This window comes from Delphinus delphis, chromosome 10, assembly GCF_949987515.2.
Source record: "Delphinus delphis chromosome 10, mDelDel1.2, whole genome shotgun sequence".
Classification (NCBI taxonomy): Eukaryota; Metazoa; Chordata; class Mammalia; order Artiodactyla; family Delphinidae; genus Delphinus; species Delphinus delphis.
In genome coordinates this window covers 98,459,055-98,481,131 of record NC_082692.2, presented here as the reverse complement: position 1 = coordinate 98,481,131, position 22,077 = coordinate 98,459,055, and the positions used below count along the sequence as shown (strand labels likewise).

General features: G+C 46.9%; 1 protein-coding gene across 6 annotated transcripts in view; it reads left to right on the top strand.

The window, feature by feature from the left end:
- VGLL4 (vestigial like family member 4) overlaps positions 1 to 22,077 on the top strand; it is a 151,532-nt gene that overhangs the window by 104,502 nt on the left and 24,953 nt on the right. For all 6 annotated transcript variants that reach the window (XM_060023064.1, XM_060023067.1, XM_060023065.1 and 3 more), the window contains one exon: positions 10,283 to 10,472. In XM_060023064.1, the coding sequence (XP_059879047.1) occupies positions 10,283 to 10,472 (190 nt within the window). The remainder of the gene's footprint in view (positions 1 to 10,282; positions 10,473 to 22,077) is intronic.

Below are 22,077 nucleotides of genomic sequence, written 5' to 3'. Positions count from 1 at the left end.
TCTGCAGCTCCCGTCAGAGCCACAGTCTGGGGTTTGAGGACCAAGAACAGACGCCGGTGTGGTTACTAGGTCTGGCTCAGGAAACCAAGGATGCGAACGGGTGTTCAGTCCTATTAAATCCCAGTTATGATTTATGAAGCCAAAACCCAACCTAGCGCTGAGATCTGCGGCTCTTCAGCCTGATTTTCTCAGTGTTGTGGTACCTGAAATTTTCTTTAAGCCGAGATGATATATATGTGGTATATATGTATAGATGATATAGATAGTAAGATTAATCTGAGTTCTCTTACTTTGTGATCATTTCACCCAGGTTAGTATTACATAATCTGTGAAGGTACAGTTCAGGTATAAAGTGAACTCAGTAAGGGAAATGAGATTGCACGGATTTTTTTTTTTAAACCCTGAGCACAACACAGTTATTTTAAATGATGCAGAACTTGCTAATTCAATGAATAGCAACATATGGATGCGAATATAACAATTTTTAATTTACTTTAAAGTATTTTCAGTTAGTGCTTTTTGATACCAGATTAACCTTTCTCTTCACCTTATTAAAACATCTTATTGTGTATTTAGAATGTATATTGGGAATTATAGACATCTTACCATTTCTTTGGGATTGTCTTTTTACCCTTTCTCCTCTTGCCCCTGGAGAATTCCAGGTGTTTAAAACCATTAGGAACTGTCTACACTGTCCACCCCTGGCGCACCGGGAGCTTCGGCACTGTCTGGGAGCAGCCTGGGTGAGACCCCCGCCTGGTCTCCTCGACCCTCCCCTTCACCTGTGCTTTCCAGAGAGAGCCCTGGTCTCTCCTGTGCGTTTGTTCTTGCTGAGACACAGCCTGAGTCTCTCTGCACTTCTCCTGGTATGGAGCCAGGGCTCCCCTTGCCCTCTGTGCCAGCCCACGGGTCTCGTCCCCTCCTGGGCACGTTCTAATCTGGAAGTGGCCTCCAGGCGTTAAATTGCTTCCATTTCTCCACTTATATGAGGTACCTAGAATAGTCAAATTCATAGAGTTGGAAAGCACATTGGCAGATGCCTGGGGCCGGGGGTTGGGGGCGGGGGAGTGGGGAGTTAGTGTTTAACGGGGACAGAGTTTCAGTTTAGGAAGGTGAAAAATTCGGGAGATGGATGACGGTGAGAGCTGTACAACAATGTGAATGCACTTAGTGCCGCTAAACTCTACAGTTAAATAAGGTTCAAATAGTATGTTTTATATTATGTGACTTTTACCACAATAAAAAAAACTTAAAAAAAAAAAATTGCTTCCATCTCGACCAGTCCCAGTAGATCAGGTCAGTCAGGATAGACCAAGCGGTGGAAGCTGTTAGGTCCCAAAGTGAAGAGCTTTATCCTTTGTGTCAGACCCAGGTTTCAGCCCTGTCCCTGCCTTCCCTGCTTCCTCCCTTTCTTCCCTCCTATGTTAGTTAGCTGGGGCTGTGGGATCATAGTACCCCAGACTGGGGGCTTACACAGCAGGCATCTATTCTCACAGTTTTGGAGGCTGGACTTCGAAAGATCAAGGTGTCGGCAGGGTTGGTTTCTCCTGAGGCGCCTCCTCTTGGCTCGTAGATGTCCATCTTCATGTTTCCATGGTCTTTCCTCTGTGTGTGTACTTGTCTGTGTCCTAATCTCCTCTTATAAGGACACTGGTCCTATTGGATTGGGGCCCACCCATAGGACCCTATCTCTACATACAGTCACATTCTGAGTACTGGGGTTAGGATTGCAACATATGAATTTGGGGGGCACAGTTCAGCACATGAGTCCCCCTTCCCACCCTCACCCTGCATGCCTCCTCTTCCTCTCCCTTCCCTTCCACTCTCTTTCCTACTTCCTCCCTTCAAGTGTCTTCTTCCCACTCCTTTTCCTTAACCTGTAAACATCCTGCACAGCTAGAAGGATATGAAAGCTAGGAAAGCAAAATGCCAGGTGTCTCCTTCCAGCCCTTCTATCAATCAGTCTTGTGACTTGAGCTATTCACCCATTGTTATTATTTTTTTTAATATTTATTTATTTTGCTGTGTCGGGTCTTAGTTGTGGCACGCCGGGTCTTAGTTGCCCCACGGCACGTGGGATCTTAGTTCCCCGACCAGGGGTCAAATTGGCATCCTCTGCATTGCAAGATGGATTCTTACCCCCTGGACCACCAGGGAAGTCCCTTCACCCATTCTTGAAACACGACTCTCCTTGGCTGTAGGATGGGAGTTATTCTTCCTCTCTTCCCTTACAGGACTATAGTCAGGGAAACCCAGAATACCAGCTCGGATTTTTAAATGCTTTTAAAATAAAATATGCTGATATAAGATAGAAGAAAGCTCTGACAAAGTGTAATGTCTACAAGATTATCTGGAGTACTTGAAATTCTTATTAAAACAGTGTGCGTTTTAACTCCGCAAGTTTTACTGTGGTGTTGTTATCCTTAATTATATTAGTAGCAGTCAGTCATACAGGTTGTGGTTGTTTTTGTTTTTTTTCTCTCTTAACAATCTCATTGTTGCGCTAAAGAAAAGGTGAGAGCTGCTGAAACCAAGCTCAGTTCGAGGGTCTGGCCTAGCCTCCCCTGAGCCCCCTGACCCTGGCTGACTGGACAAGAGTGACCTTTAGCTGAGGTTTGGCCTCCAGATGTACGATCGGGCTGCGGGTTTAGAGCCGTGAGTCTAGGGTGACAGTGGGGAGGGCACTTGGTGGGGCACCCCGAGCGGAGGTGGGCGGGGGCTCCGTCACTGAGCCATGAAATCCTTGCGCCGCTTGCAGACGCTACGTCACATCTTTTATCTCTGCTGGCTCTCCTGGGTTTCATCGTATTGCCTAACAGCCTTCCTTTTTAGAGAAAAGAAAAAAGTCAAGAATAGCCACAAGTTGGACTGTTTGAAAGAGGCTGACTTCTCTGTCTTCTCCCCAGCTGCTGGTCCGTGAGACAAAGAAGTATTCTTTGAAAGAAAATGAATAGGCCCCGGCTGCCGGGGCTTGGGAGATGGGAGATGGGTTGTGAAATGTAGAGTGCGTTTGTTTTATCAGGTGCTCCCCTGCCAGCAGGGTGATGTCAGTCTGTCGCCGTGGGCTGTGGTCACACAGGAGACCGATCCCACTGCTGGGCAGCTGGCTTGGGGGACTGAGCCGTAGTTTTACTTCTTTGGTTTACGTTTAGAAACAATAAAAGGGGTGAGGAGGAGAGTAGAACGTAAAATCTTGGACACAGCAGAGATTTAAATTGTGGCAGAAAGCTCTCCGTTGGGCAAGGCATGGAGATTTTTGTGAAAAATCCTTAGAAGTTATAGCAAGAGACCCCTTAGTATAGCTGTCCCTTCCCCTTTCCCATAAACACAGACATTGTCATTTCAGCCTTGTGCTGTCTAACCTCCATAAAACGACAATAAGTGCCCTTATTTTGATTCATTTCCCCCGAGTCATGCCCACCTTAAGTGCAGCCACAAATCCCCGTCTGGCCTTTGGCCCACAGAGCTGATGGAGGCGTTGTGACGGGGGTTGAGCCCAGTTCTGACACCGCCCCTGCTTTGTCCCGGGACCCGTCCGTCCCTCTGAAACCGGATCAGTTGTCTCCGCTCCATGGTGAAGGTCTTAGTCTCTGCCATTCAGCTCAGTAAAAGTCAAGTCTGCGCTTTGTGGACCACATTGCGTTTATCTCAGGCTTCAGTTGACTAAGGACAACTTTCTCGTAGCACTGGAATAAGTAAATGAAGCCGGGACACTGGGACTGAGAAGGGTGCTTGGTTTTTAACTAAATCTCCTTCAACTATGAGGTGAGCTTTGAGTCAGGAGTTCTTAGTTGAACCAGCTTTTGCTCCCACCATGTCAAGGGTGTCCTGTAAAAGTTGACTATTTCTCTATCAACCACCTTTGGAAGATGTACCTTATGGACAATGTAGATTTGAGAGCTAAAGGTAGGACTTCAAGATGAGCTAATGGAACCACTGAATTTTACAAATGAAGAAATCAGGGCTGAAGAGACATGTGCTGTTTTGAAGGCCCTCCAGTCAGGTTCTGTATTGGGTCCAGTCTAAGATGAATCACTGTGTCATGTCCGCCAAAGAAAAACAGTCCTATCAAAATATGCCACTTGATGATAGACAGACTTCAGTTTTAGCTGTATTATAATGTAGGAAATAAGGGGTCTTAGAAGCCCTTAAATATGGCAAGAATGGGATTCTGAAACTAGGCTGCAGATTCCTGTGGGTCTCATCCCTCTGCCTTGGTCTCTCTTCTCCCACTCCATTTCTGACTTTGACAGCAAGATTTTCCTTCTGCTATTTCAGCAGAATCATTCTATAGCACATCATAAAGCTAAGTGGTTTTCTTTTTTCTTTCTCTCTGTTAAACTTTTTTAAATTGAAATTAATATATGCTGATTCTTGTGAAATCTTGGGCCCAAATCCTTGCTCATCTTCAAAATCGGGAGAAACATTTAAGGAATATATATATATATATATATATATATATATATATATATATATATTTTTTGCGGTACGCGGGCTTCTCACTGTTGTGGCCTCTCCCGTTGTGGAGCACAGGCTCCAGACGCGCAGGCTCAGCGGCCATGGCTCACGGGCCCAGCCGCTGCGCGGCATGTGGGATCTTCTCGGACCGGGGCAGGAACCCATGTCCCCTGCATTGGCAGGCAGACTCTCAACCACTGCGCCACCAGGGAAGCCCTTTAAGGAATATTTTTGATCCATATACTAGAACTGCTACCATGACTAAAAACAGCAATTAAGTAAATTTTTTGTATCCATTAGGCATTGTTCTCCAGCATCACATACCTGGATAAGATTATCTTCTGTTAAAAAGGCCAGATACATTTTAAAAGTTGAGCTTCTTTAGTTATAATTGTAACTTAAAAAAAAAAAGTTAAATTGACAGTTGTAGCTAAGCCAACTCGAGAAACTTAAAATACTGGGTTCCTCAGCTCAAACTCCCTCCTCTTGTTTGTTCTTGACAAAGAAAGATCATTTCTCCCTTTTCAATTACCAAACCATTGTGAGATTTAGAATACACATGAACACAAAAGAAAGAAGTCTTTTATACACCAAGATAAGTTCCTTTTGGTGTGTATTTTTTTTCCTTCCCTGCTTGTGGTCAGGGTCTGTATAAGTTTCATCATTTGTTTTTCTGACAGCGCTTTGCACAGCCTTCGGCATGTAATAGACACTCAAACACAATCTGATTAAAAGCTGAGCTGGAGCTTAATAGGACTCTGATGAATCCAAGTGTCTACATAACCTCAAGCACTTCTGCTTTGATTTGTTTTAACTTGATAAATATTTAGAAAATTATCTGACTGACGGAGAGATATCGCTGTAATAACAAAAGGTTTATTTTTATTTCAGGGAAAATTAATGGATGCTTGTTCTTATTAACAGTTAATTGTGGAAAAGCCTGAGAGAGAAAAGGATCTCGTAATACTGGGATCTTCTTTCATCTACTTATAAATACAGCTTTATTGAAATATAATTCACGTTACCATACAATTCACCCATTTAAAGTATACAATTCAGTGGATTTTAGTGTATTCACAGAGCTATGGAACCTTCACCACAATACATTTTAGAACATTTTCTTATCACCCGCAAGAGAAACCCTGCCCTCAGTAGCAGCCGTGTCCCACCCCTCACTTCCCCCAGCCCCCAGCAGCCACTAATCTACTTTCTGTCTCTATGCGTTTGCCTTTCCTGGACATTCCACAGAATGGAACCTGATGGCATGTGGGCTTTTGTGTTGGCTTCTTTCACTCAGCGTACCGTATTCTAGGTTCATCCATATCGTAGCGTGAACCAGTACTTCATTCCTTCTTGTAGCTGAATAACATTCCATCGTATGGCTACACCACATTTTTTATATCTGTTCGTTGTTGATGGATATTCGGGTTTTGGGCTATAATGAATAATGCTGCTGTGAACCTTCATGTATAAGTTTTGTGTGAGTATATGTTTTCATTTCTTTTGGATATATACCTGGGAGAGTAGTTGCTGGGTCTGTGTTTAACCATTTGAGGAACTGCCCCAAGTGGTTTTCCCCAGCACCTGCACATTTCACCTTTGCTCCAGGAAGACACGAGGCTTCTAACCTCTTCACATCCTCATCAACACTTGTCCTCTGTCTTTTCATCCTAGCCCTCCTAGTGGCTGCGAGGTGGTGTCTCATTGTGGTTCTGTTTTGTGTTTCCCTGACGTCTAGCGATGTTGAAGATCTTCCCTTGTGCTTCTTGGCGATTCTCTTCTTTGGAGAAAGTTCTTGTGAGATACTTTCCTATTTTTAAATCGGGTTATCTTTCTCTTGTTGAGTTGTAAGCGTTCTTTATATAAATATATCCTTAAATAGATCTTTAAAAATTCCTTATTCTACGTTATCTTTGATCTTTAACATACCTCAAAACTCTATAACCGTTGCCTCATTTACTCATTGTCAGTGTATACTAACCATCTGCTGCATGGAATATATTGTGCTCTGTGTTCTAAGGATAGAAAATGAATAAAATGTCCCTTGCTTCAAGGGGCACAGAACAGAATGGGAAGGGAAGGGCCATAGTGATAAATTTCTGTGGGTATTCAGGAAAAGAGATGACTTTCAGATTGAGGAATCAAGGAAGGCAACCTGATGGAGGTAGCATTTTAAAAGTGGCCTTTGCAGGATGTGTAGGATTCAACACAAGAAGATTAGGGGAGGAACCTGAGTAAAGATCTTTAGTTCTCTGTGGAATGGTGACTAGTCTAGTTTAAACTTTAGGGCTGAAATTTTCAGAGCTTAGTAAGAGGAATACTAGGAACACAGATGAGAAGCATAGCTGGGACCAGGTGTTGACTTTGAGTGCTGAAGCAGTGTGGATAGTGTTTTATCAGTGACTGGCAAGCTCCTGGCTCTTTGGATAAGGATGGGGTGATGTTCTCACAACGGAGCCTTGGAAGGCTGTGTCTACAGAAGGTGTAGGATGAATTGGGGGTGGCGTGATTGAAGGCAGCGCTGCTGGAGAAACTGGCACGTGCATTAGAAGACAAGAAGGAACTCCTGGGAAAATTATTTAATCTTGTGGTTTCCAAATTTATTTGACCGTGGATTCACTTTTTTTTTTTTTTTTTTACATATAAGATCTGAGGTACGTACTTTGGGTTTTGATGTCTTAGTTCAGTATTTCACAAGTAATAATTTCATAGTAAATGTTGGTTGGTTGGTTGGTTACTTAATTGATTACAGGATTGTGGACCATAGAATTGGGTCTGAAGGAATATGAGATATTAGCTAGTCTGTCCCCTGGTTGGATGGAGGCCCAGAGGGGGGAAGTATGTGCCCATATGTGCCTGTTTCTGAATAAAGGGAGGGTATCCCACAGGTGCCTTGACTCCCAGATCAAATGTACTCCTCGGGCTTCCATGTTGGCACAATGGATAAGAATCTGCCCGCCAGTGCAGGGGACACAGGTTCGATCCTTGGTCCGGGAAGATCCCACATGCCGCAGAGCAACTAAGACTGTGCGCCACAACTACTGAGCCTGCACTCTAGAGCCCGCGAGCCACAGCTACTGAAGCCCGCGTGCCTAGAGCCCGTGCTCCGCGACAAGAGAAACCGCCGCAGTGAGAAGCCCGCGCACCGCAACAAAGAGTAGCCCCCGCTTGCCGCAACTAGAGAAAGCCCACGTGCAGCAACAAAGACTCAGTGCGGCCAAAAACAAATTAAAATAGAGTTTTACTAAAATAATTTTAACCTTGTTTTGCTACGTACACACTGACACCAGCAAATCCTGCTCTACGATACCTGGCGTTGGGCCAGGGCCCTCTCCAGGGGGGCCCGGAGATGAATGAAGGCTGAAGGCTTGTAACTGAGCAGACCTGCCTGCCCTTCTAACTGTGGCTCTTTTCCTCCTGCCCCTGGTTTCTTTGTGCTGAGCCGTGTGTGGGGCTTGCACGGTGTTTAGGAGGAGGTGTTAGCCTGATAGACAGAGGGCATGGTTCTTGCTATAGTTAACCTGTTCACATGTGACCCCGAGTAGGTGACTCCATCTGTCACACGAGGGAACCCAGCACTAACGGCATGCATGTCCCCGTCATCTCTGGAGGAGCCCCCCCTCCCCCCAGGACCACCTGTGGTTCCTTCGTGGGTCCTTCACCTGCCAGGTTACCGATCTCCAGTGTTTGCAAAGGATTCCTGTGGACTTTCTCTGCCAGACACCAGCAATTCAGTCCTAAGATGAGCAGTGCCTGCATTTGATGAACTTAAATGCAAACAAGCACAAGAACTTGCACGAGGATGGAAACTGCGGAGTGAAGCAGGAATGTTCTCATTACCCCAAGAGTTTTGCTCTTCATGTGACAGTGATTTCCTGCGTAATGAGTGACTGTTCCTTTTTTGGGGTGATTCGACTTCGTTGATATGGTGGCGATTTTCCATGGCAACTGGCATTGCCACACATCTGGCATCTGATGAAATGGCTCCCAAAGCCCGGGGGTCCTCACAGAGTACTCCTCATCCCACTTACGCTGCCAGGGACATGGAGAGACGCTGGGTGGAGGGTGCGCTGGCGCTGTGCCTTGCGGATGAGGCTTGATTGGCAGTGGTTGGGTTTCTCAGGGCATCACCAGGGCTCCTCCAGAAGTTAACCGGGTTACTGATGCTCTGTGGAGAAGGAGAGAATGAGAAGGAGGGGCAGCTTTCGAAAGGATATTTTCTAATTTATTAAGGTACAGATATTAGCACTGCTGTTTGTTTGTTTGTTTGTTTGTTTAAACCAAAAATGACTTAATACGAAGTAGAGGTCAACCAAAATCCTGCTGAGTTTCTGAGTGTAGCAGGCCAGCATAGGGCTTGTGTTTTAGGTATTTCATTTAAAGTGGAAAGTTCCAGTTTGCTTTGGGGCCAGAATCCTTAAAAGAAATACTGACTAGAGGTGTATTATGGGTGACTGTATATTTGCTAGTTTATATCTTGCTGACTAAATTGGCAAAATTTTTATTTTTCCTGGTAAACATTAAGAAGGCATTTTTCCCTCCTTTCCCTAACAAAATCGCATTTGTCATATGTGTGTGAAGCAAACGGCTGTTAAAACTGTCCACGCATTTCTGTGACGATACGAAAATTAGTGGTGGCAAACAAAGATTTCCTTTCTTAGGTACCACAGGCCTCAGATGAAGTCGACTTTATCCTAATGTGACTCTCAAATGGTGACCAAGTGGAAACAAAATTGGTCAGGCCTTAGAGGCCAATATGAAAAGCACAACAAACAGGTTATTATTTGTGAAAATTTTAGGTACTCAGCCCCCCATGACTTAGAAAGCTTGATGTTTTCTCTTAAAGTAACTATTACTCTTGCTTATAATTTAGAAAGTATATAACCATTCTTGTAATGAAAGGTTATGCTTATTTTAATTCATAACAAGGCACAAAGTTATCTCTTCGCATGAAGCCTTTCTAAAACGGGAATGAAAGACAGCAAGATGTCGAATCAGATCAAAATGTGAACTCTGATCATGAGTGTCTGACTTTGAAAATATTTTGAGAACAGCACATGTGCATTAAGCTGGTGACAGATTATCCACAGAAGCTTAGTGCTGATAATAATCATATTTTTAACATGCCATTTTTAGTGTACCGTAAGAAAAAAATAAGTATTTCCCATTAAACAACGTATTTTTGTTTGTTTTAACGTTGGGGGGCAAACATGTGAACTATTAACCCATAAATTTTCCTCATTCTTAAAAAAAATAACATACCAAAGACATAATAAAAGTGTAACAAGCAAGAAAAGTGAGTTTAGTTGTTTAATGAACCCACGGTTAGGTCATCATACTCTTACAGGTATGTCGTTGAATACCCGAAAATCAAAAGACCTCTGTTGTCTTCAGTTAACTTTTGAGATGGTTTATGGTTGATACGCCCTCTGTCCCCAGTTACTTTATTGCAACTTTTTATTTTAAAGCCCTAAAAAGTTATTGAAGAAATGGTAGGTATGTGACGTGATGGATGTGTTAGCTCTGGTGGTAACGTTTTGCAATGTATAAGTGTATCAAATCAACACGTTGTTCACCTTAAACTGACACAATGATACATGTCAGTGATATCTCAATAACGCTGGGGCAGAAAAGAGCGACTGTGCTGGGAAACCATGTTTATGTAGAAGGGCTCGCGCTTGGCAGCTCCCCGGGGCCCGGGCGCGTTTTGAGAATGGCAGCCCATCCCCTTGCCAGAAACTTTACCCCGGGAGTCGTTTTGCGAGGGGCCGGGGTGGGGGCGTGTCTCCTGCTTGGTGACACATGTCTCTCTCTCTCTGCTCAGGTGAAGCTGCTCTCAGGGGGGAGCCCCGGCTGCAGACCCTGCCCGTGGCCTCGGCCCTCACTAGTCACCGCACGGGGCCCCCGCCCATCAGTCCCAGCAAGAGGAAGTTCACCGTGGAGCCCGGCGACGACGAGCTGGACTGTGAAAGTGACCATGCTTCCAAGATGAGTCGCATCTTCGCCCCCCACCTGTAAGTGCCCCCCCTGAAGCGGGTCCTGGGCCACGGTTCTCTTGCCACTCTGTGCCGCTGACTCGGAAGGGGAGAGATGCCCGCTACTCCCCTGCCAGGAGCGGGCACTAAACCGGTGTTAATAGCTCCAGGAGAGGTGACCTCTCATCTCCTTCGGACGCATGTGTGCAGCCATTCGAGTGTGTTCCCCAGAGGAGCTACCTTTCCCTAGAGCGGCTTGGGGACGTTGTCTGGAAGCCTTGGCTTCTCTTGCCTGGTCACTGCCAGCTGCTTGCGCAGGGGGCCCGTCCCCACCGAGTGTCCTTAGGGGCCAGGGCAGTGGCCGAAGGGGCGAGCGCCGGGCCACCGCTGTGAAATGCTGGCTCAGGAGCCCCAGTTGTGCACCCTGAGAGCTAGGTGTGCAGCCGCAGCTGTGTGTCCCACGGTGGGGAGGGCGCTTTTCGTGCTGGGGACGCGCGCGGGGCTGCCCCGCGCGGCTGAGGGAGCTTCCTCCCGCGCGCAGAGGAGCGGTGCCTGGGCGGCGGCCCTGCCCCTCCGTCCCCGCCCGCGCCTGCGGCCTCCGCGCGCGTTGCTTCAACTCCCTGCGCCTCAGTGTCCCCCTTTGCTGAGACGAAAGTTCTGTGACCCGATGCGGCGTCACCACGTTTGTATTTGGAAACCGGCGCGCTGTATCTGGGCTCCCTCGTTGTGTTTCTCACACGCACGCCTCGCGGAGGGAGCGGATGCTTCTTCGGAGGTCTGGCGGCCTCGGGGACCCCCCAGGCAGCTGCGCGGGGAGGCTGGCCTGGCGGTTGGGAGGCCGGTGGGTAGTCTGGGGTCTTGGCAGAGGGCGGAGGCCGCCCTGACGGCTGGAAGTAGCGCGCTGTCTGTCTGGGTAAAAGGGGCTGCTCCTTTCTCCTCCGCACACGTGACTTAATGTAGTGTAGTGATTACTCAGGATGCTCGGCCATCCCCAGTCCTTCCGAGGATGCTGCCGTTCCTGGCAGGAACGTGGACCTCATATTCCAGGCTCCTCACTGGAGGCGGGGACCTAGCACGGTTCGAGGGGGCCGAACGCGCCAGCAGCCCTCGGCATTGCCGGCATTCCAGCGCGCTGGCCTGTGTGTGTAGTCATAAGACATACTGACAGCGGTATTTCTCTATCCTCAGTAAATCACTGTAGTGTTAGTCAGAGGCTGAGCCTGCAGTCTGGAGCCCTGGAATTTGCTACGATCAGGAATCCAGCAACAAGGCTCTGCAAAACAATGACCTCTCGCAAAGAGGGAGAGGCTCATAATTTAGACCCTGGGCGTCCAACTGTTTGGAGTTCATTCTTATGTTACTAGGAATCTCTTCCTCTCTCCAAACCCAAATAAGAGACATTTGGTCCTTTTTTTTTTTTTCTCTTTTTTTTTTTTTAAACGAAGAAAGGGGGAGGTGGCTCTGAGATAGTAGGTTTTGTGATCAAGCTTGCCTTAGTTTAAATCCCAATTCTGCCACTCACCATCTTTGTGGCCTTGGACAATCACTTAATTTATCTGGGCCCGATATCCTTCTCTGTAAAATGGCAATGCTGACAGTTCATGTATAGACCTATTGTGAGCAGTAGAGTGAAAATATGCGAGGAGTTGGGCCCAGTACAATACTCAGTTGATGACAGTTACTGCTTTTATTATTAATGAGTCCATTATTCAGATACTGGTAGTGATAGGGAATAAGAGCACTGTTACAGTGAATGTAATGTGTGAACGTCGTAGCGTCGGGGTTAACATCCCAGCTTCCTTATCTTTCGACGGGAGTCATAGTGGGTCCTTCCTCAAAGGATGATGGTGAGTGCTTAGTGCGGTGCCTGGCAGATGACAAGCAGAGCTTTCGTCGTTATTGGTACTATTAGAACGTCGAAGCATTTAGAGAATGATTTTGTAACTCCTTGGGTGGTTACAAATGTGACCTCGATGCGCAGATCTGTGATGACACTGTAAGTGATTTAAAGCGTAAGTAATAGAACTGCAGAGTTCACTTGCAACTCACAATGGATGTCATCATGCACAGGTTTAGAAAACCAGAAACGGCAGCGCCCCCTGGGCCAACTCCCTGGACTCAGAGAGGAAAGGTGGGCAGTGTCACTTGTTCGCCGCAGGTTAATTCCTCATCTCAGTAACGTTACTGATGTTTCCACGTGTGTTTTCTAAGCGCTGAATGACCAGTTTCACAGGCACGTTTAAAAGATGCTGCATCTGTTACTTCTTCATGGGTTAGGGTACTTAAGTGCATCGTCTGATCTGATGAAATGTTTCCTATTTGCAAGATAGTGTGTCCCCTCCTTTTTATTTAAGATATCCAAGAAACTTCCTGTACTGAGTTACAGATTCCTATGAAGAGGGTCTCAGAGATGCATGCTTTGGCTGCATTTCACTGTAGCCATCATACTGAGATATTTTCCAGTAGAGAGATGGAGAGGTTGAGCCAGGGTAGGAAGCTACAGAGTACGACCAACTTTCATTTGATTTGGTTCGGGGAGGAGGGGGAGAGGGAAGAGGTTTGCCTAGTGATTTCTCCAGAACTTGGAAACTGAGGATTCCTGGGTCATTTGAACTCTTTATTTTCTTACTGAAAGGGTGACCCTGAGAAATTTTTTTGTTTTGTTCCCTAAGTGTTAAGAACATGAATGTCTTATTTGGGAGTTGAAAAGTACTCTTATCTGCCGTAGAAATAAAGTAGATCAAGGTATGAGGCAAGGGGTAGAGTGGGATTCGTCTTGTGGAAATGTCAGTGAGTAATTTTTTCTACGACCTTGGTATTCAAGTGTGATCTGGTGAGGAAGAGCTCTCCTTTCCCCCTGTCTGTCATCCGTATGGACTCAGGGATTCCTGTTTTGTTTGGTGAGTTGAGCTGTCCCTGATGTGGCAGATAAGAGTCCCTTCAACTGACTCATATGTCCTTCTTTTTTTTTTTTTTTTTTTTGTGGTACGCGGGCCTCTCACTGTCGCGGCCTCTCCCATTGCGGAACACAGGCTCTGGACGCAAAGGCTCAGCGGCCATGGCTCACGGGCCCAGCTGCTCCGCGGCACGTGGGATCTTCCCGGACCGGGGCACGAACCCGTGTCCCCTGCATCGGCAGGCGGACTCTCAACCACTGCACCACCTGGGAAGCCCTTATGTGTCCTTCTTACATGCCTTCCCCCCCCCACCCCTGTTTTGAGCACTTTCTTATTGTCTGGGAGACCAGATGTTCATCTTGTAACTTACCTGCTTCAGCCATGGAGTTGGCCGTTTCTCCTGGGGACCCTAATTCCTTTCAGTGGGGAGTAATATTTAGAAGCCAAGATCTGGGTGCTAAGTGTAACTGTGGTGTCATGGCCTCTAGCCTTGAGTTGTCTAATACAGTAGACACAGTTGCATGTGGCAGATCACACTTAACATTAAATAAAGTTTAAAAAATCAGTTCCTCAGTTGCAGTAGCCACATTTCCAGCTCAGTAGCCACATGTGGCTAGTGGCTAGCACGTTGGACAGAACACACATAGAACATTTCTATCATCACAGAAAGTTCTGTTGAACAGCATGGTTTCTAGACTCTGTGGAAAGAGCCAGGGAATCATGAGTTCATTTTAATACTCCAGTTATAATCCAACCCCACGGAGTTCTTCCTCACCCTCCCCTATTCCATATTTGTATCTCCCTGATTCCAACAACTTCAGCCCATTTACTTAGTGTTCAGTCCTACAGCACACTTAAAAGAGTTTCAGAATTGCTATGCCTGTACCACTCTGAAAAACAAACCTGCTAAAAAGAGTTCAAGATTTGTTGGTGTTTTTTTTCCCCTGGTGCTGAGGGTATAATAGTAGCCTCTTTTGAAGTACCAACTTCAAAAGTTACCTCCCCTCTCCACTTCAGTGTTGCGTTAATTACAATCTATAATTAATTTCTGTTGGCACTCAGTGGGAGATTTTTTCCCATCCTTGTTGATTTCATTTTTTCAATATGTAAACTATTAACATGCTTCTGAAAGTCAAGACTGTGTCATCATATTGCCGTTTAAGTAAGTGAAGTCGTTATGCTGTACACCTTAAACCTACACAGTGCTATCTGTCAATTATGTCTTAATGAGACTGAAAGAAAAAAAAAGTTAAAACTCTATTTAAAAGTACTAGAGGAGGGCTTCCCTGGTGGCGCAGTGGTTGAGAGTCCGCCTGCCGATGCAGGGGACACGGGTTCGTGCCCCGGTCTGGGAAGATCCCACATGCCGCGGAGCGGCTGGGCCCGTGAGCCATGGCTGCTAAGCCTTTGTGTCCGGTGTTCCGCAATGGGAGAGGCCGCGACAGTGAGAGGCCTGTGTACCGCAAAAAACAAAAACAAAACAAAACAAACAAACAGAAGGTCCTAGAGGAGCATTATTCCCTTCCCTGTCCCGTTCACTGCTCTTGTTCGCTAACCCTGAAGGTGATTACCCTTCTTCTGTGTCTTTCTGTTAAAGTAAGCAGGTACATGAATATTTTCTCATTCCCTTTCTTTCTGACACACAAGGTGCCATACTTTGTATACTCACTTGAGCTCAGGTGTTTTCAGTCAACCATGTATTGTGGAAATCGCTTCATGCCAGTTTCTCATCCTTGTTTGCAACTGCGTAGTACTCCACTGCATGCATATGCCATGGTGGGTTCAGCTAATCCCCTTTGTTTGGACATTTAGATAATATTTTATAATAATGCTGCAATGGACAATCTTGTGCATTTGTAATATCTTGTGTACTTGTAATACAGTGAAGACTCTTGAAGGCTAACAGTTGATGCCGTGTAACAACACGCTGAATTCACACTGGTTTTGAGACTTAGTCTAGGTGCTTGGCTGGTGGAACCTGGTGAGAGTTCTGTGCTGAAGAGGATGGTCTAAGATGGATTTCAGTTTTCACCTCTGTGTGTGAGTGATGGGTATGTAGCTCAACTGTTCACTCAGTTACCTGTGAGAGGAAGGGAGTGTATATTGAGTGCTTACTCTATACTGGCCCTATGCCAGACACTTTAAGTGTGTTATCTCATTTAACCCTTACAATAAGTGTGTCCCTTTAAGATGGGGTGTGTGTGTGTGTGTGTGTGTGTGTGTGCGCGCGCGCGCGCGCGTGCGTGCGTATTACAGAAGCAGAAATTGAGAGCATAACGTGTCCAAAGTGATGGAGCTGGGATTAACCTTGCTGTGTGTGACACCGAAACCAATCATCACGTGATTCTGTCACAGCTGTATCTCACCTGAGACAGGATGACATGCATCTTAAAGATGGACATCACATATTTAGGGTGACATTTGACCATTCTAGTGTCTGGCACATGGCAGGTGCTAAATAATTTTTGTGTTGAATTGAAAATTAGACCCACTGTCCAGAGAACGTGCTCTTTGAGCTCATTTCCCGATTGGAAGAGGCACCCTCTCTTTGATCAGTGCTATATAAATGTGCAAAATAGTTGCCCCTGGCCTCAGAACAGGGCAAAACCCAGAAGCTCACACTGAGATCAAAGCCATGGTCACTGGCCTTGTGCAGTAACGGCCGTGCTCGCCCCAGACGGCGTTAACCATCCAAGGTGAAAGAGGCAGGGCCCAGCGAAAGAAAACATGACCCCTTCTCCCTGGTGCTGTTCCTTTGAAATCCTCTCCTGGTGTGAAATATGTCCCCTGATGTTGTCTTTGCTTCTGTGGCCATGCCTTTGAAGTTTTCCTCAAGTCTGATGGAGCCGATTCTGGTGTATCCTTGGGTACGTTCTCCAGGCTCGGGTCCTCTGTTCCCTTTGCTCCTCCCCTTTCTCTTCCTCCTTCTTTCTCCTTTGCTTTCTTCTTCCCTTAACCTCCTATTCTTATTTTTATTTTATTTTTTTTCTCCCTTGGTCTCAGTCACTTCCCTCTTGACCCCATGAGAGTGAACAGAAAAAGAGGGAAAAACAGTAATTCTTGCAGCTTGACAGAAGATTGGAGGAAGCCTTTGAAATCACGTTCTGGGTGTGATTTAGAAACTCGGTTTAAAAAAAACACAAAACCTTACTGATTACTGACTAGAATGGACATTTTTTTCCCCCAGAGGGATTGATTGTGTCGATGGTACCTCAGGTGTTCAGGAGTATCCAGTTTGTAAAGTATAAGAGCACCGTCATGCTCTGTTTGGTGATTCTCCATTTCTTGTATCTCTTCAGTACCTTTAGTAGGGATGTGTATGAACGTGCTTTACCAGGGGACTGTTAGTCCACAGACTTCATGAAAGTAGAGGAAGCTATTCCTCATTTCAGTTTAAAACCAGACCCAGAGGGAATGTAAATTGGTGCAGCCACTATGGAAAACAGTATGGAGGTTCCTTAAAAAACGAAAGCTAGAGCTAGCAGATGATGCAGCAATCCCACTCCTGGGCATATATCCGGAAAAGATGAAATCTCCAATTCTAAAAGACACATGCACCCCTATGTTCATAGCAGCACTATTTACACTAGCCAAGACATGGAAGCAACCTAAGTGTCCATCAACAGATGAACGGATAAAGAAGATGTGCTACGTATATACCATTGAATATTACTCAGCCATAAAAAAGAATGAAATATTGCCATTGGCAGCAACATGGATGGACCTAGAGACTATCATACTAAGTGAAGTAAGTTGGACAGAGAAAGACAAATATTATATGATAGCACTTACATGTGGAATCTAAAAATAATACAAATGAACTTAGTTATAAAACAGAAACAGACTCACAGACATAGAAAACAAACTTCTGGTTACCAAAGGGGAAAGGTGTGGGGAGAGCGATAAACTAGGAGTACGGGATTAACAGATGCTATATGCAAAATAGATAGACAACAAGGATTTACTGTAGAGCCCAGGGAACTATATTCAGTATCTTGTAATAACCTAGAATGGAAAAGAATCTGAAAAAGATTATTTATATATTTGTGTGTGTATATATATAGATTTATCTATATCTATCTATATAAAACCTAGTCGCTTTGTTGTACACCTGAAGCTAACACAATATTGTAAATCAACTATAGTTTAAATTTAAAAAAAAACCAGCTAGACCCAGAGGAAATTGAAAAGTTGGGGTTATTTCAGTACCTTGACCTAACAGCAGCTGAGACTTTAAAGGGTAAACAGTGACGTGTTTTTATTAGGTTAACAGTAATACGTGTTTATAGGCAGACCATGTCATTGCTGTGTCCATGTCTACGTAAGCCTTAGAGGGGGTCCAGATTTTCATCACTGAGGATGATGATGGGTCAGGATTCCCAGCATCTAGAGAATCAGGGGAGCCTCTGTATCAGGGCTTATTCGTGCCCGTGACTGTTGAGCCTGACGGTGTACCAAGCGCTGTGCCGAATGTTTCGTGGGCGTGATCTCCTCGCGTCCTCTCAACCCTGTGATGTGGATGCTGTGATTATCCCTCTTTTGCAGGTGGTAAAAGTGAGGCGCAGAGCGATTGGTAACTTGCTCAGGGTCACAGAGCTAGCTAGTTGGTCATGGAGCCAGGAATCAAAACCCGGCCTGGCTGTTCCTGGAGCCAGCGCTGTTGGGACCCATGTTACGTTGATACTGAGGAGCGCACGCATCCGGCTGCTGTGAACTGTTTGATACGGGAGCTTAGCGCCTTGTGCTTTTGGATGATCTGCCGTGTGAGCGTTCTCCACACAGCGGAACGATGCTTTGGAGATGACGGGTGGAGAGGGGTAGTTGGAGCACGCGGTGACGGGATGCAGGCGCGTAAGTGTGGAAGGGCTCTGAGAGCGCTAGGCAGGTCCGTCCGCCACGCACGGCGAGGCTTCCCTGCAGGAATGATGGGAGGAAGAGCAGCTGTTGAGCTTCCCCTGAAGAGGCTGAAAGGGCATCTCTGTGCAGGTGAGAGCCCCACGTGAACAGAGGAGGGTTTCCTTCATGCTCAGGAAAGTGCTTTTGAAATTGTGTTCTGGGGACTTCCCTGGTGGTCCAGTGGTAAAGAATCCGCCTTCCAATGCACGGGACGCGGGTTCGATCCCTGGTCGGGGAATTAGGTTCCCACATGCCGTGGGGTGGCTGGGCCCGTGTGCCACAACTGTTGAGTTCGCGTGCCACAACTACAGAGCGCATGCACCCTGGAGCCTGCGCGCCACAACTAGAGAGAGAAAAAATCCGCATGCCACCGCTAGAGAGAAGCCCGCACGCTGCAACGAAAGATCCCGCGTCCGGCGGCTAAGAACCAAGGCAGCCAAAAAAAAAAAAAGAAATTGTGTTCTGGTTTAAAATCTCTGACCCAATATTAAGTTAGTGGCACAGGCCAGTAGTAACGTTAGTCTAAAGATGAAGACGGGGGCATTTTAAAATTTGCTTTAAATATATTAAGACATTTCCCCCCCCACCCCGCCACAGATTTCATAAATCAAGGACTTTTGAAATAGAATCCCTCAGACTATGTGCTTTCTCTTTTTCTCCCACATCCTTTTTGGCATCATCTGAACTTGGGAAGTTTTAGCCCCAAAATTCTCTCCTCTTGTGCGCTTTCACACACAGTCGTGTAAGTCTTCCCACAAGTGTTCTGGGATTTAAGATATTTTATAGCCTTAATTTTAGTTATCCTAAATAACTAACTCAGAAACTGAGATGTTGTTAATTTTTTTCTTTTAAATCCCCCCAACCTACAGCAAGTATGTGTATTTATTTTGAAAAGTAAATGAGAAGGGAGCCTGGGTCTTTAATGAGTGCTTCTGTGGGGACATAGAGTGTCAGAAGGGCTTCGTGTGAGGCTGACTTTGCCCTGCACTGGAGCTAGGGCTGCGGGTCAGCCCTCACGGGGGTGGAAATGAAGCTGGTTTTTACAGCCACTCCATGCGACATTAAAGGCGCATCTGTGTGTTGCATGTGAGTGTTTTGCTAATGAAGTGTGGTACCTTTAAATAAAGGTCATGGCCCGACCTCTGTTGTGTGGGTTTCTTGTTTGTCAGGCTAGAGGCATTTTCTCATTTTCACAGTTGAGCCGAAAACAAAGACCTCCTTATCCGAGCAGGGCGCTATGCTCTTAAGAGCTGACATCAGCCTTTTCCCAGCAGGCATCATTTCTGCCTTAAGAGTCTTTGCAGAGAGCTCGGAAAGCAGAGAACCGTCCTGCTACTGGCGTTGTTCTGGCCAAATGACACACGGGATGAAGAAATGCCAAGCGTGCCAACAACAGTCAAGGCAGCAGAATAAAGGACCGTCATCGCGTGTCTGTCCTCATCTGCTCAGGGGACCTCTGGGCTCTTCGTATCACAGAGCTTATAGAAGTGGGACGAAACCTTGAAAAGGGGGACTTCTTTACTAGAGAGGCATTAAAGAACCTTTGGGATCCATCAGAGAACTTTCATTAGCATGTGTAAAGACACTTTTTAAGACGACACACTAAGATGGAAAAAAAGAAAAAGAGTGTTTTTAGGTTGATGGATTAAGTCAAAGGCATTTGTTCAGAAGTTGAGGAAACAGCTCAACATAGGGTTTGGCCGGTTCCCCCTCCTGCCCGGATTCTCCAGGCGCCTCAGCCCCTTTTAGAGCGCGGTCTCCATGAAGGTGCATCTGTGCCGGGGACACAAACGGCAGCTATATTTACACGCAGAGGATTAGTCTTGCTGCTCTGTGACCGCACAGACCTCTTCTCGTTGCAGCGTGGAGCCAGCCTGTCCTGAGAGCACATCAGGTGCTGTCACTTTAGTAGATCTGACTGAGGACCAGGAGGAGGACTGCTCAGAAGTGTGCCTCGTGTGAGTGTCGGTGGTTCTTTGATTTTCCTCTCGGGTCTTGTAAACCCATGGTCTCCTGTGCTACCAGCGGCTGGCACACGGTGAGGTGGCGTCCAAGTCCCGCGTGCTGTGTTTGGTGTGAGTTTTGTTTCATGACTGCCAGTACTTTGGTCCCTTATCTTCTTTGCTAAATCTTTGGGTACACACACACACACACACACTCATGCAGCACACATTCTCTCTCCCTCTCTCTCCCTCTCTCCCTCTGTCTCTCTCTCTCTCTCCCTCTCTCCCTCTGTCTCTCTCTCTCGAAATTTCTCCACAGATTGTCTCCAAAGCATAATTAAAGAGCTCAGTGTTGCAGTAAGGGTTTCGGTCTGGCAGGAGCTAGAAACCTTGGCAAACAAGGGATCTGGACTCTGGATCCGAGCCTCCACGGCCCCAGCAGAGGCCCCGTGCACCGCAGACTAGAGGGGGATGGATTTCGCTACCGTGCTGTCCTCTGACTTCTCTGCCTCCTGCCTTGCTTTCCTTGAAGAGATCTAAGAATACAACTAACAGATCCACAGAGAAACCGGATCAGGGCCAAGTGGAAGCAACAAACCAACTCCTAGTTGGTCAGGTCACTTTAGAAGCACGTCTGAGGCTGAACCCTCTTTGCTCCCCCAAACCTGTCCCTGTCGTTGAACCCGTCGAGGGAGGGTCGTGGGCTTTTCTGACTCATCGGAAGTCGTATCCTCGTGACCACCAAGGTGACCCCTCAGGGATGCAGGGCACCGCTGCCCGTCGAGGGCCTCAGGGCCCTCTTACCTCAAGATGCTCGAAGGACAGAGAGTGTTCCCCGGCCAGAGTTTGGGAAGCGCCCAACCCGATCTCCTGAGTCTGCCTGTGTGGTTGGCGCCAGTCAGGCTCTGAGAGTCTGAGGTGCAGAGACGTGGTTTAGCCCGGGGTTTCTCAAACGTTAACTCGCCGTGGGAGCCTTGATTCCTTTCTCACGAGCCCTGTTAGCAACATTCTGGGGGGCATACTTGCCTAACAAAATGAGCATTTTATTTGGTTTCAAAATTCTCTGATGAACGTGCAGACTCCCAAGGCTCTGGTGCCGTACAGCTTAGGTATGTGATGACAGGATGGTGTGATCCCTTGATCTGGGGCTGTGTAGGGTACCAGCTTTCCTGCTCAGGGCTTTCAGCGAAGTTCACTGAGGCCAGAGACGTTGAGGAAGCCTGGGGCCCCATTCTCCCTTGCCCGGGTGCCCCTCACCTTCCTTCCTTACCCACCTCTTTCCCTCCGAGCTGTTTCTAGGGGGTGGATTGTCTCCACTTCCGTGTCCATTCCCCAGTCCAGTGCCGTGATCCGGACCATCAGCGTTAATGAAACTTCTCTCCCTCCCTCGCTGGTGCCCTGCTGGTCGCCAGATGCAGGGGGAACCTGAGCCAGGTTATCTTAGTTGACTTCCTGTTTCATGGAAGCCTCTTCTCCCTTGGTTTCCTTGGCCCCTTTCTTGCTTTCGTTGGTTCCCCTCCCAGTTCTCTGGCTCCGCCATTCAGGATCTCTCAAAGGCTTGTCATTAATCCATCCTCCAGGGCTCCGTCCTTCTCACTGCACAGACCCTGGAAAGAAGTCACACGCCAGCTCGTGCCTTGATTTACCACTAGAGGTGGAGGGTTCCTAGATCTTTCTGTCCGGCTGAGGCCACACCTCCACAGCCACAGAGCCGCCTGCCTTCCGGGTAGTGTGTGTGCCGCTCAGGCCCAGAGGTGCTCCGCCGGCCGTGACCTTATAGGCTCTTTCTCCTCCAGCGCCTCCCCAGCTCTGTCCCCCATCTTCATGGCAGGGCAGCCGTCCGTCTTTCCACTTGCCGTGAAGTCACCTCGCTCTTCTTCGATCTGGTCTCCCATGTGTACTCTCTCT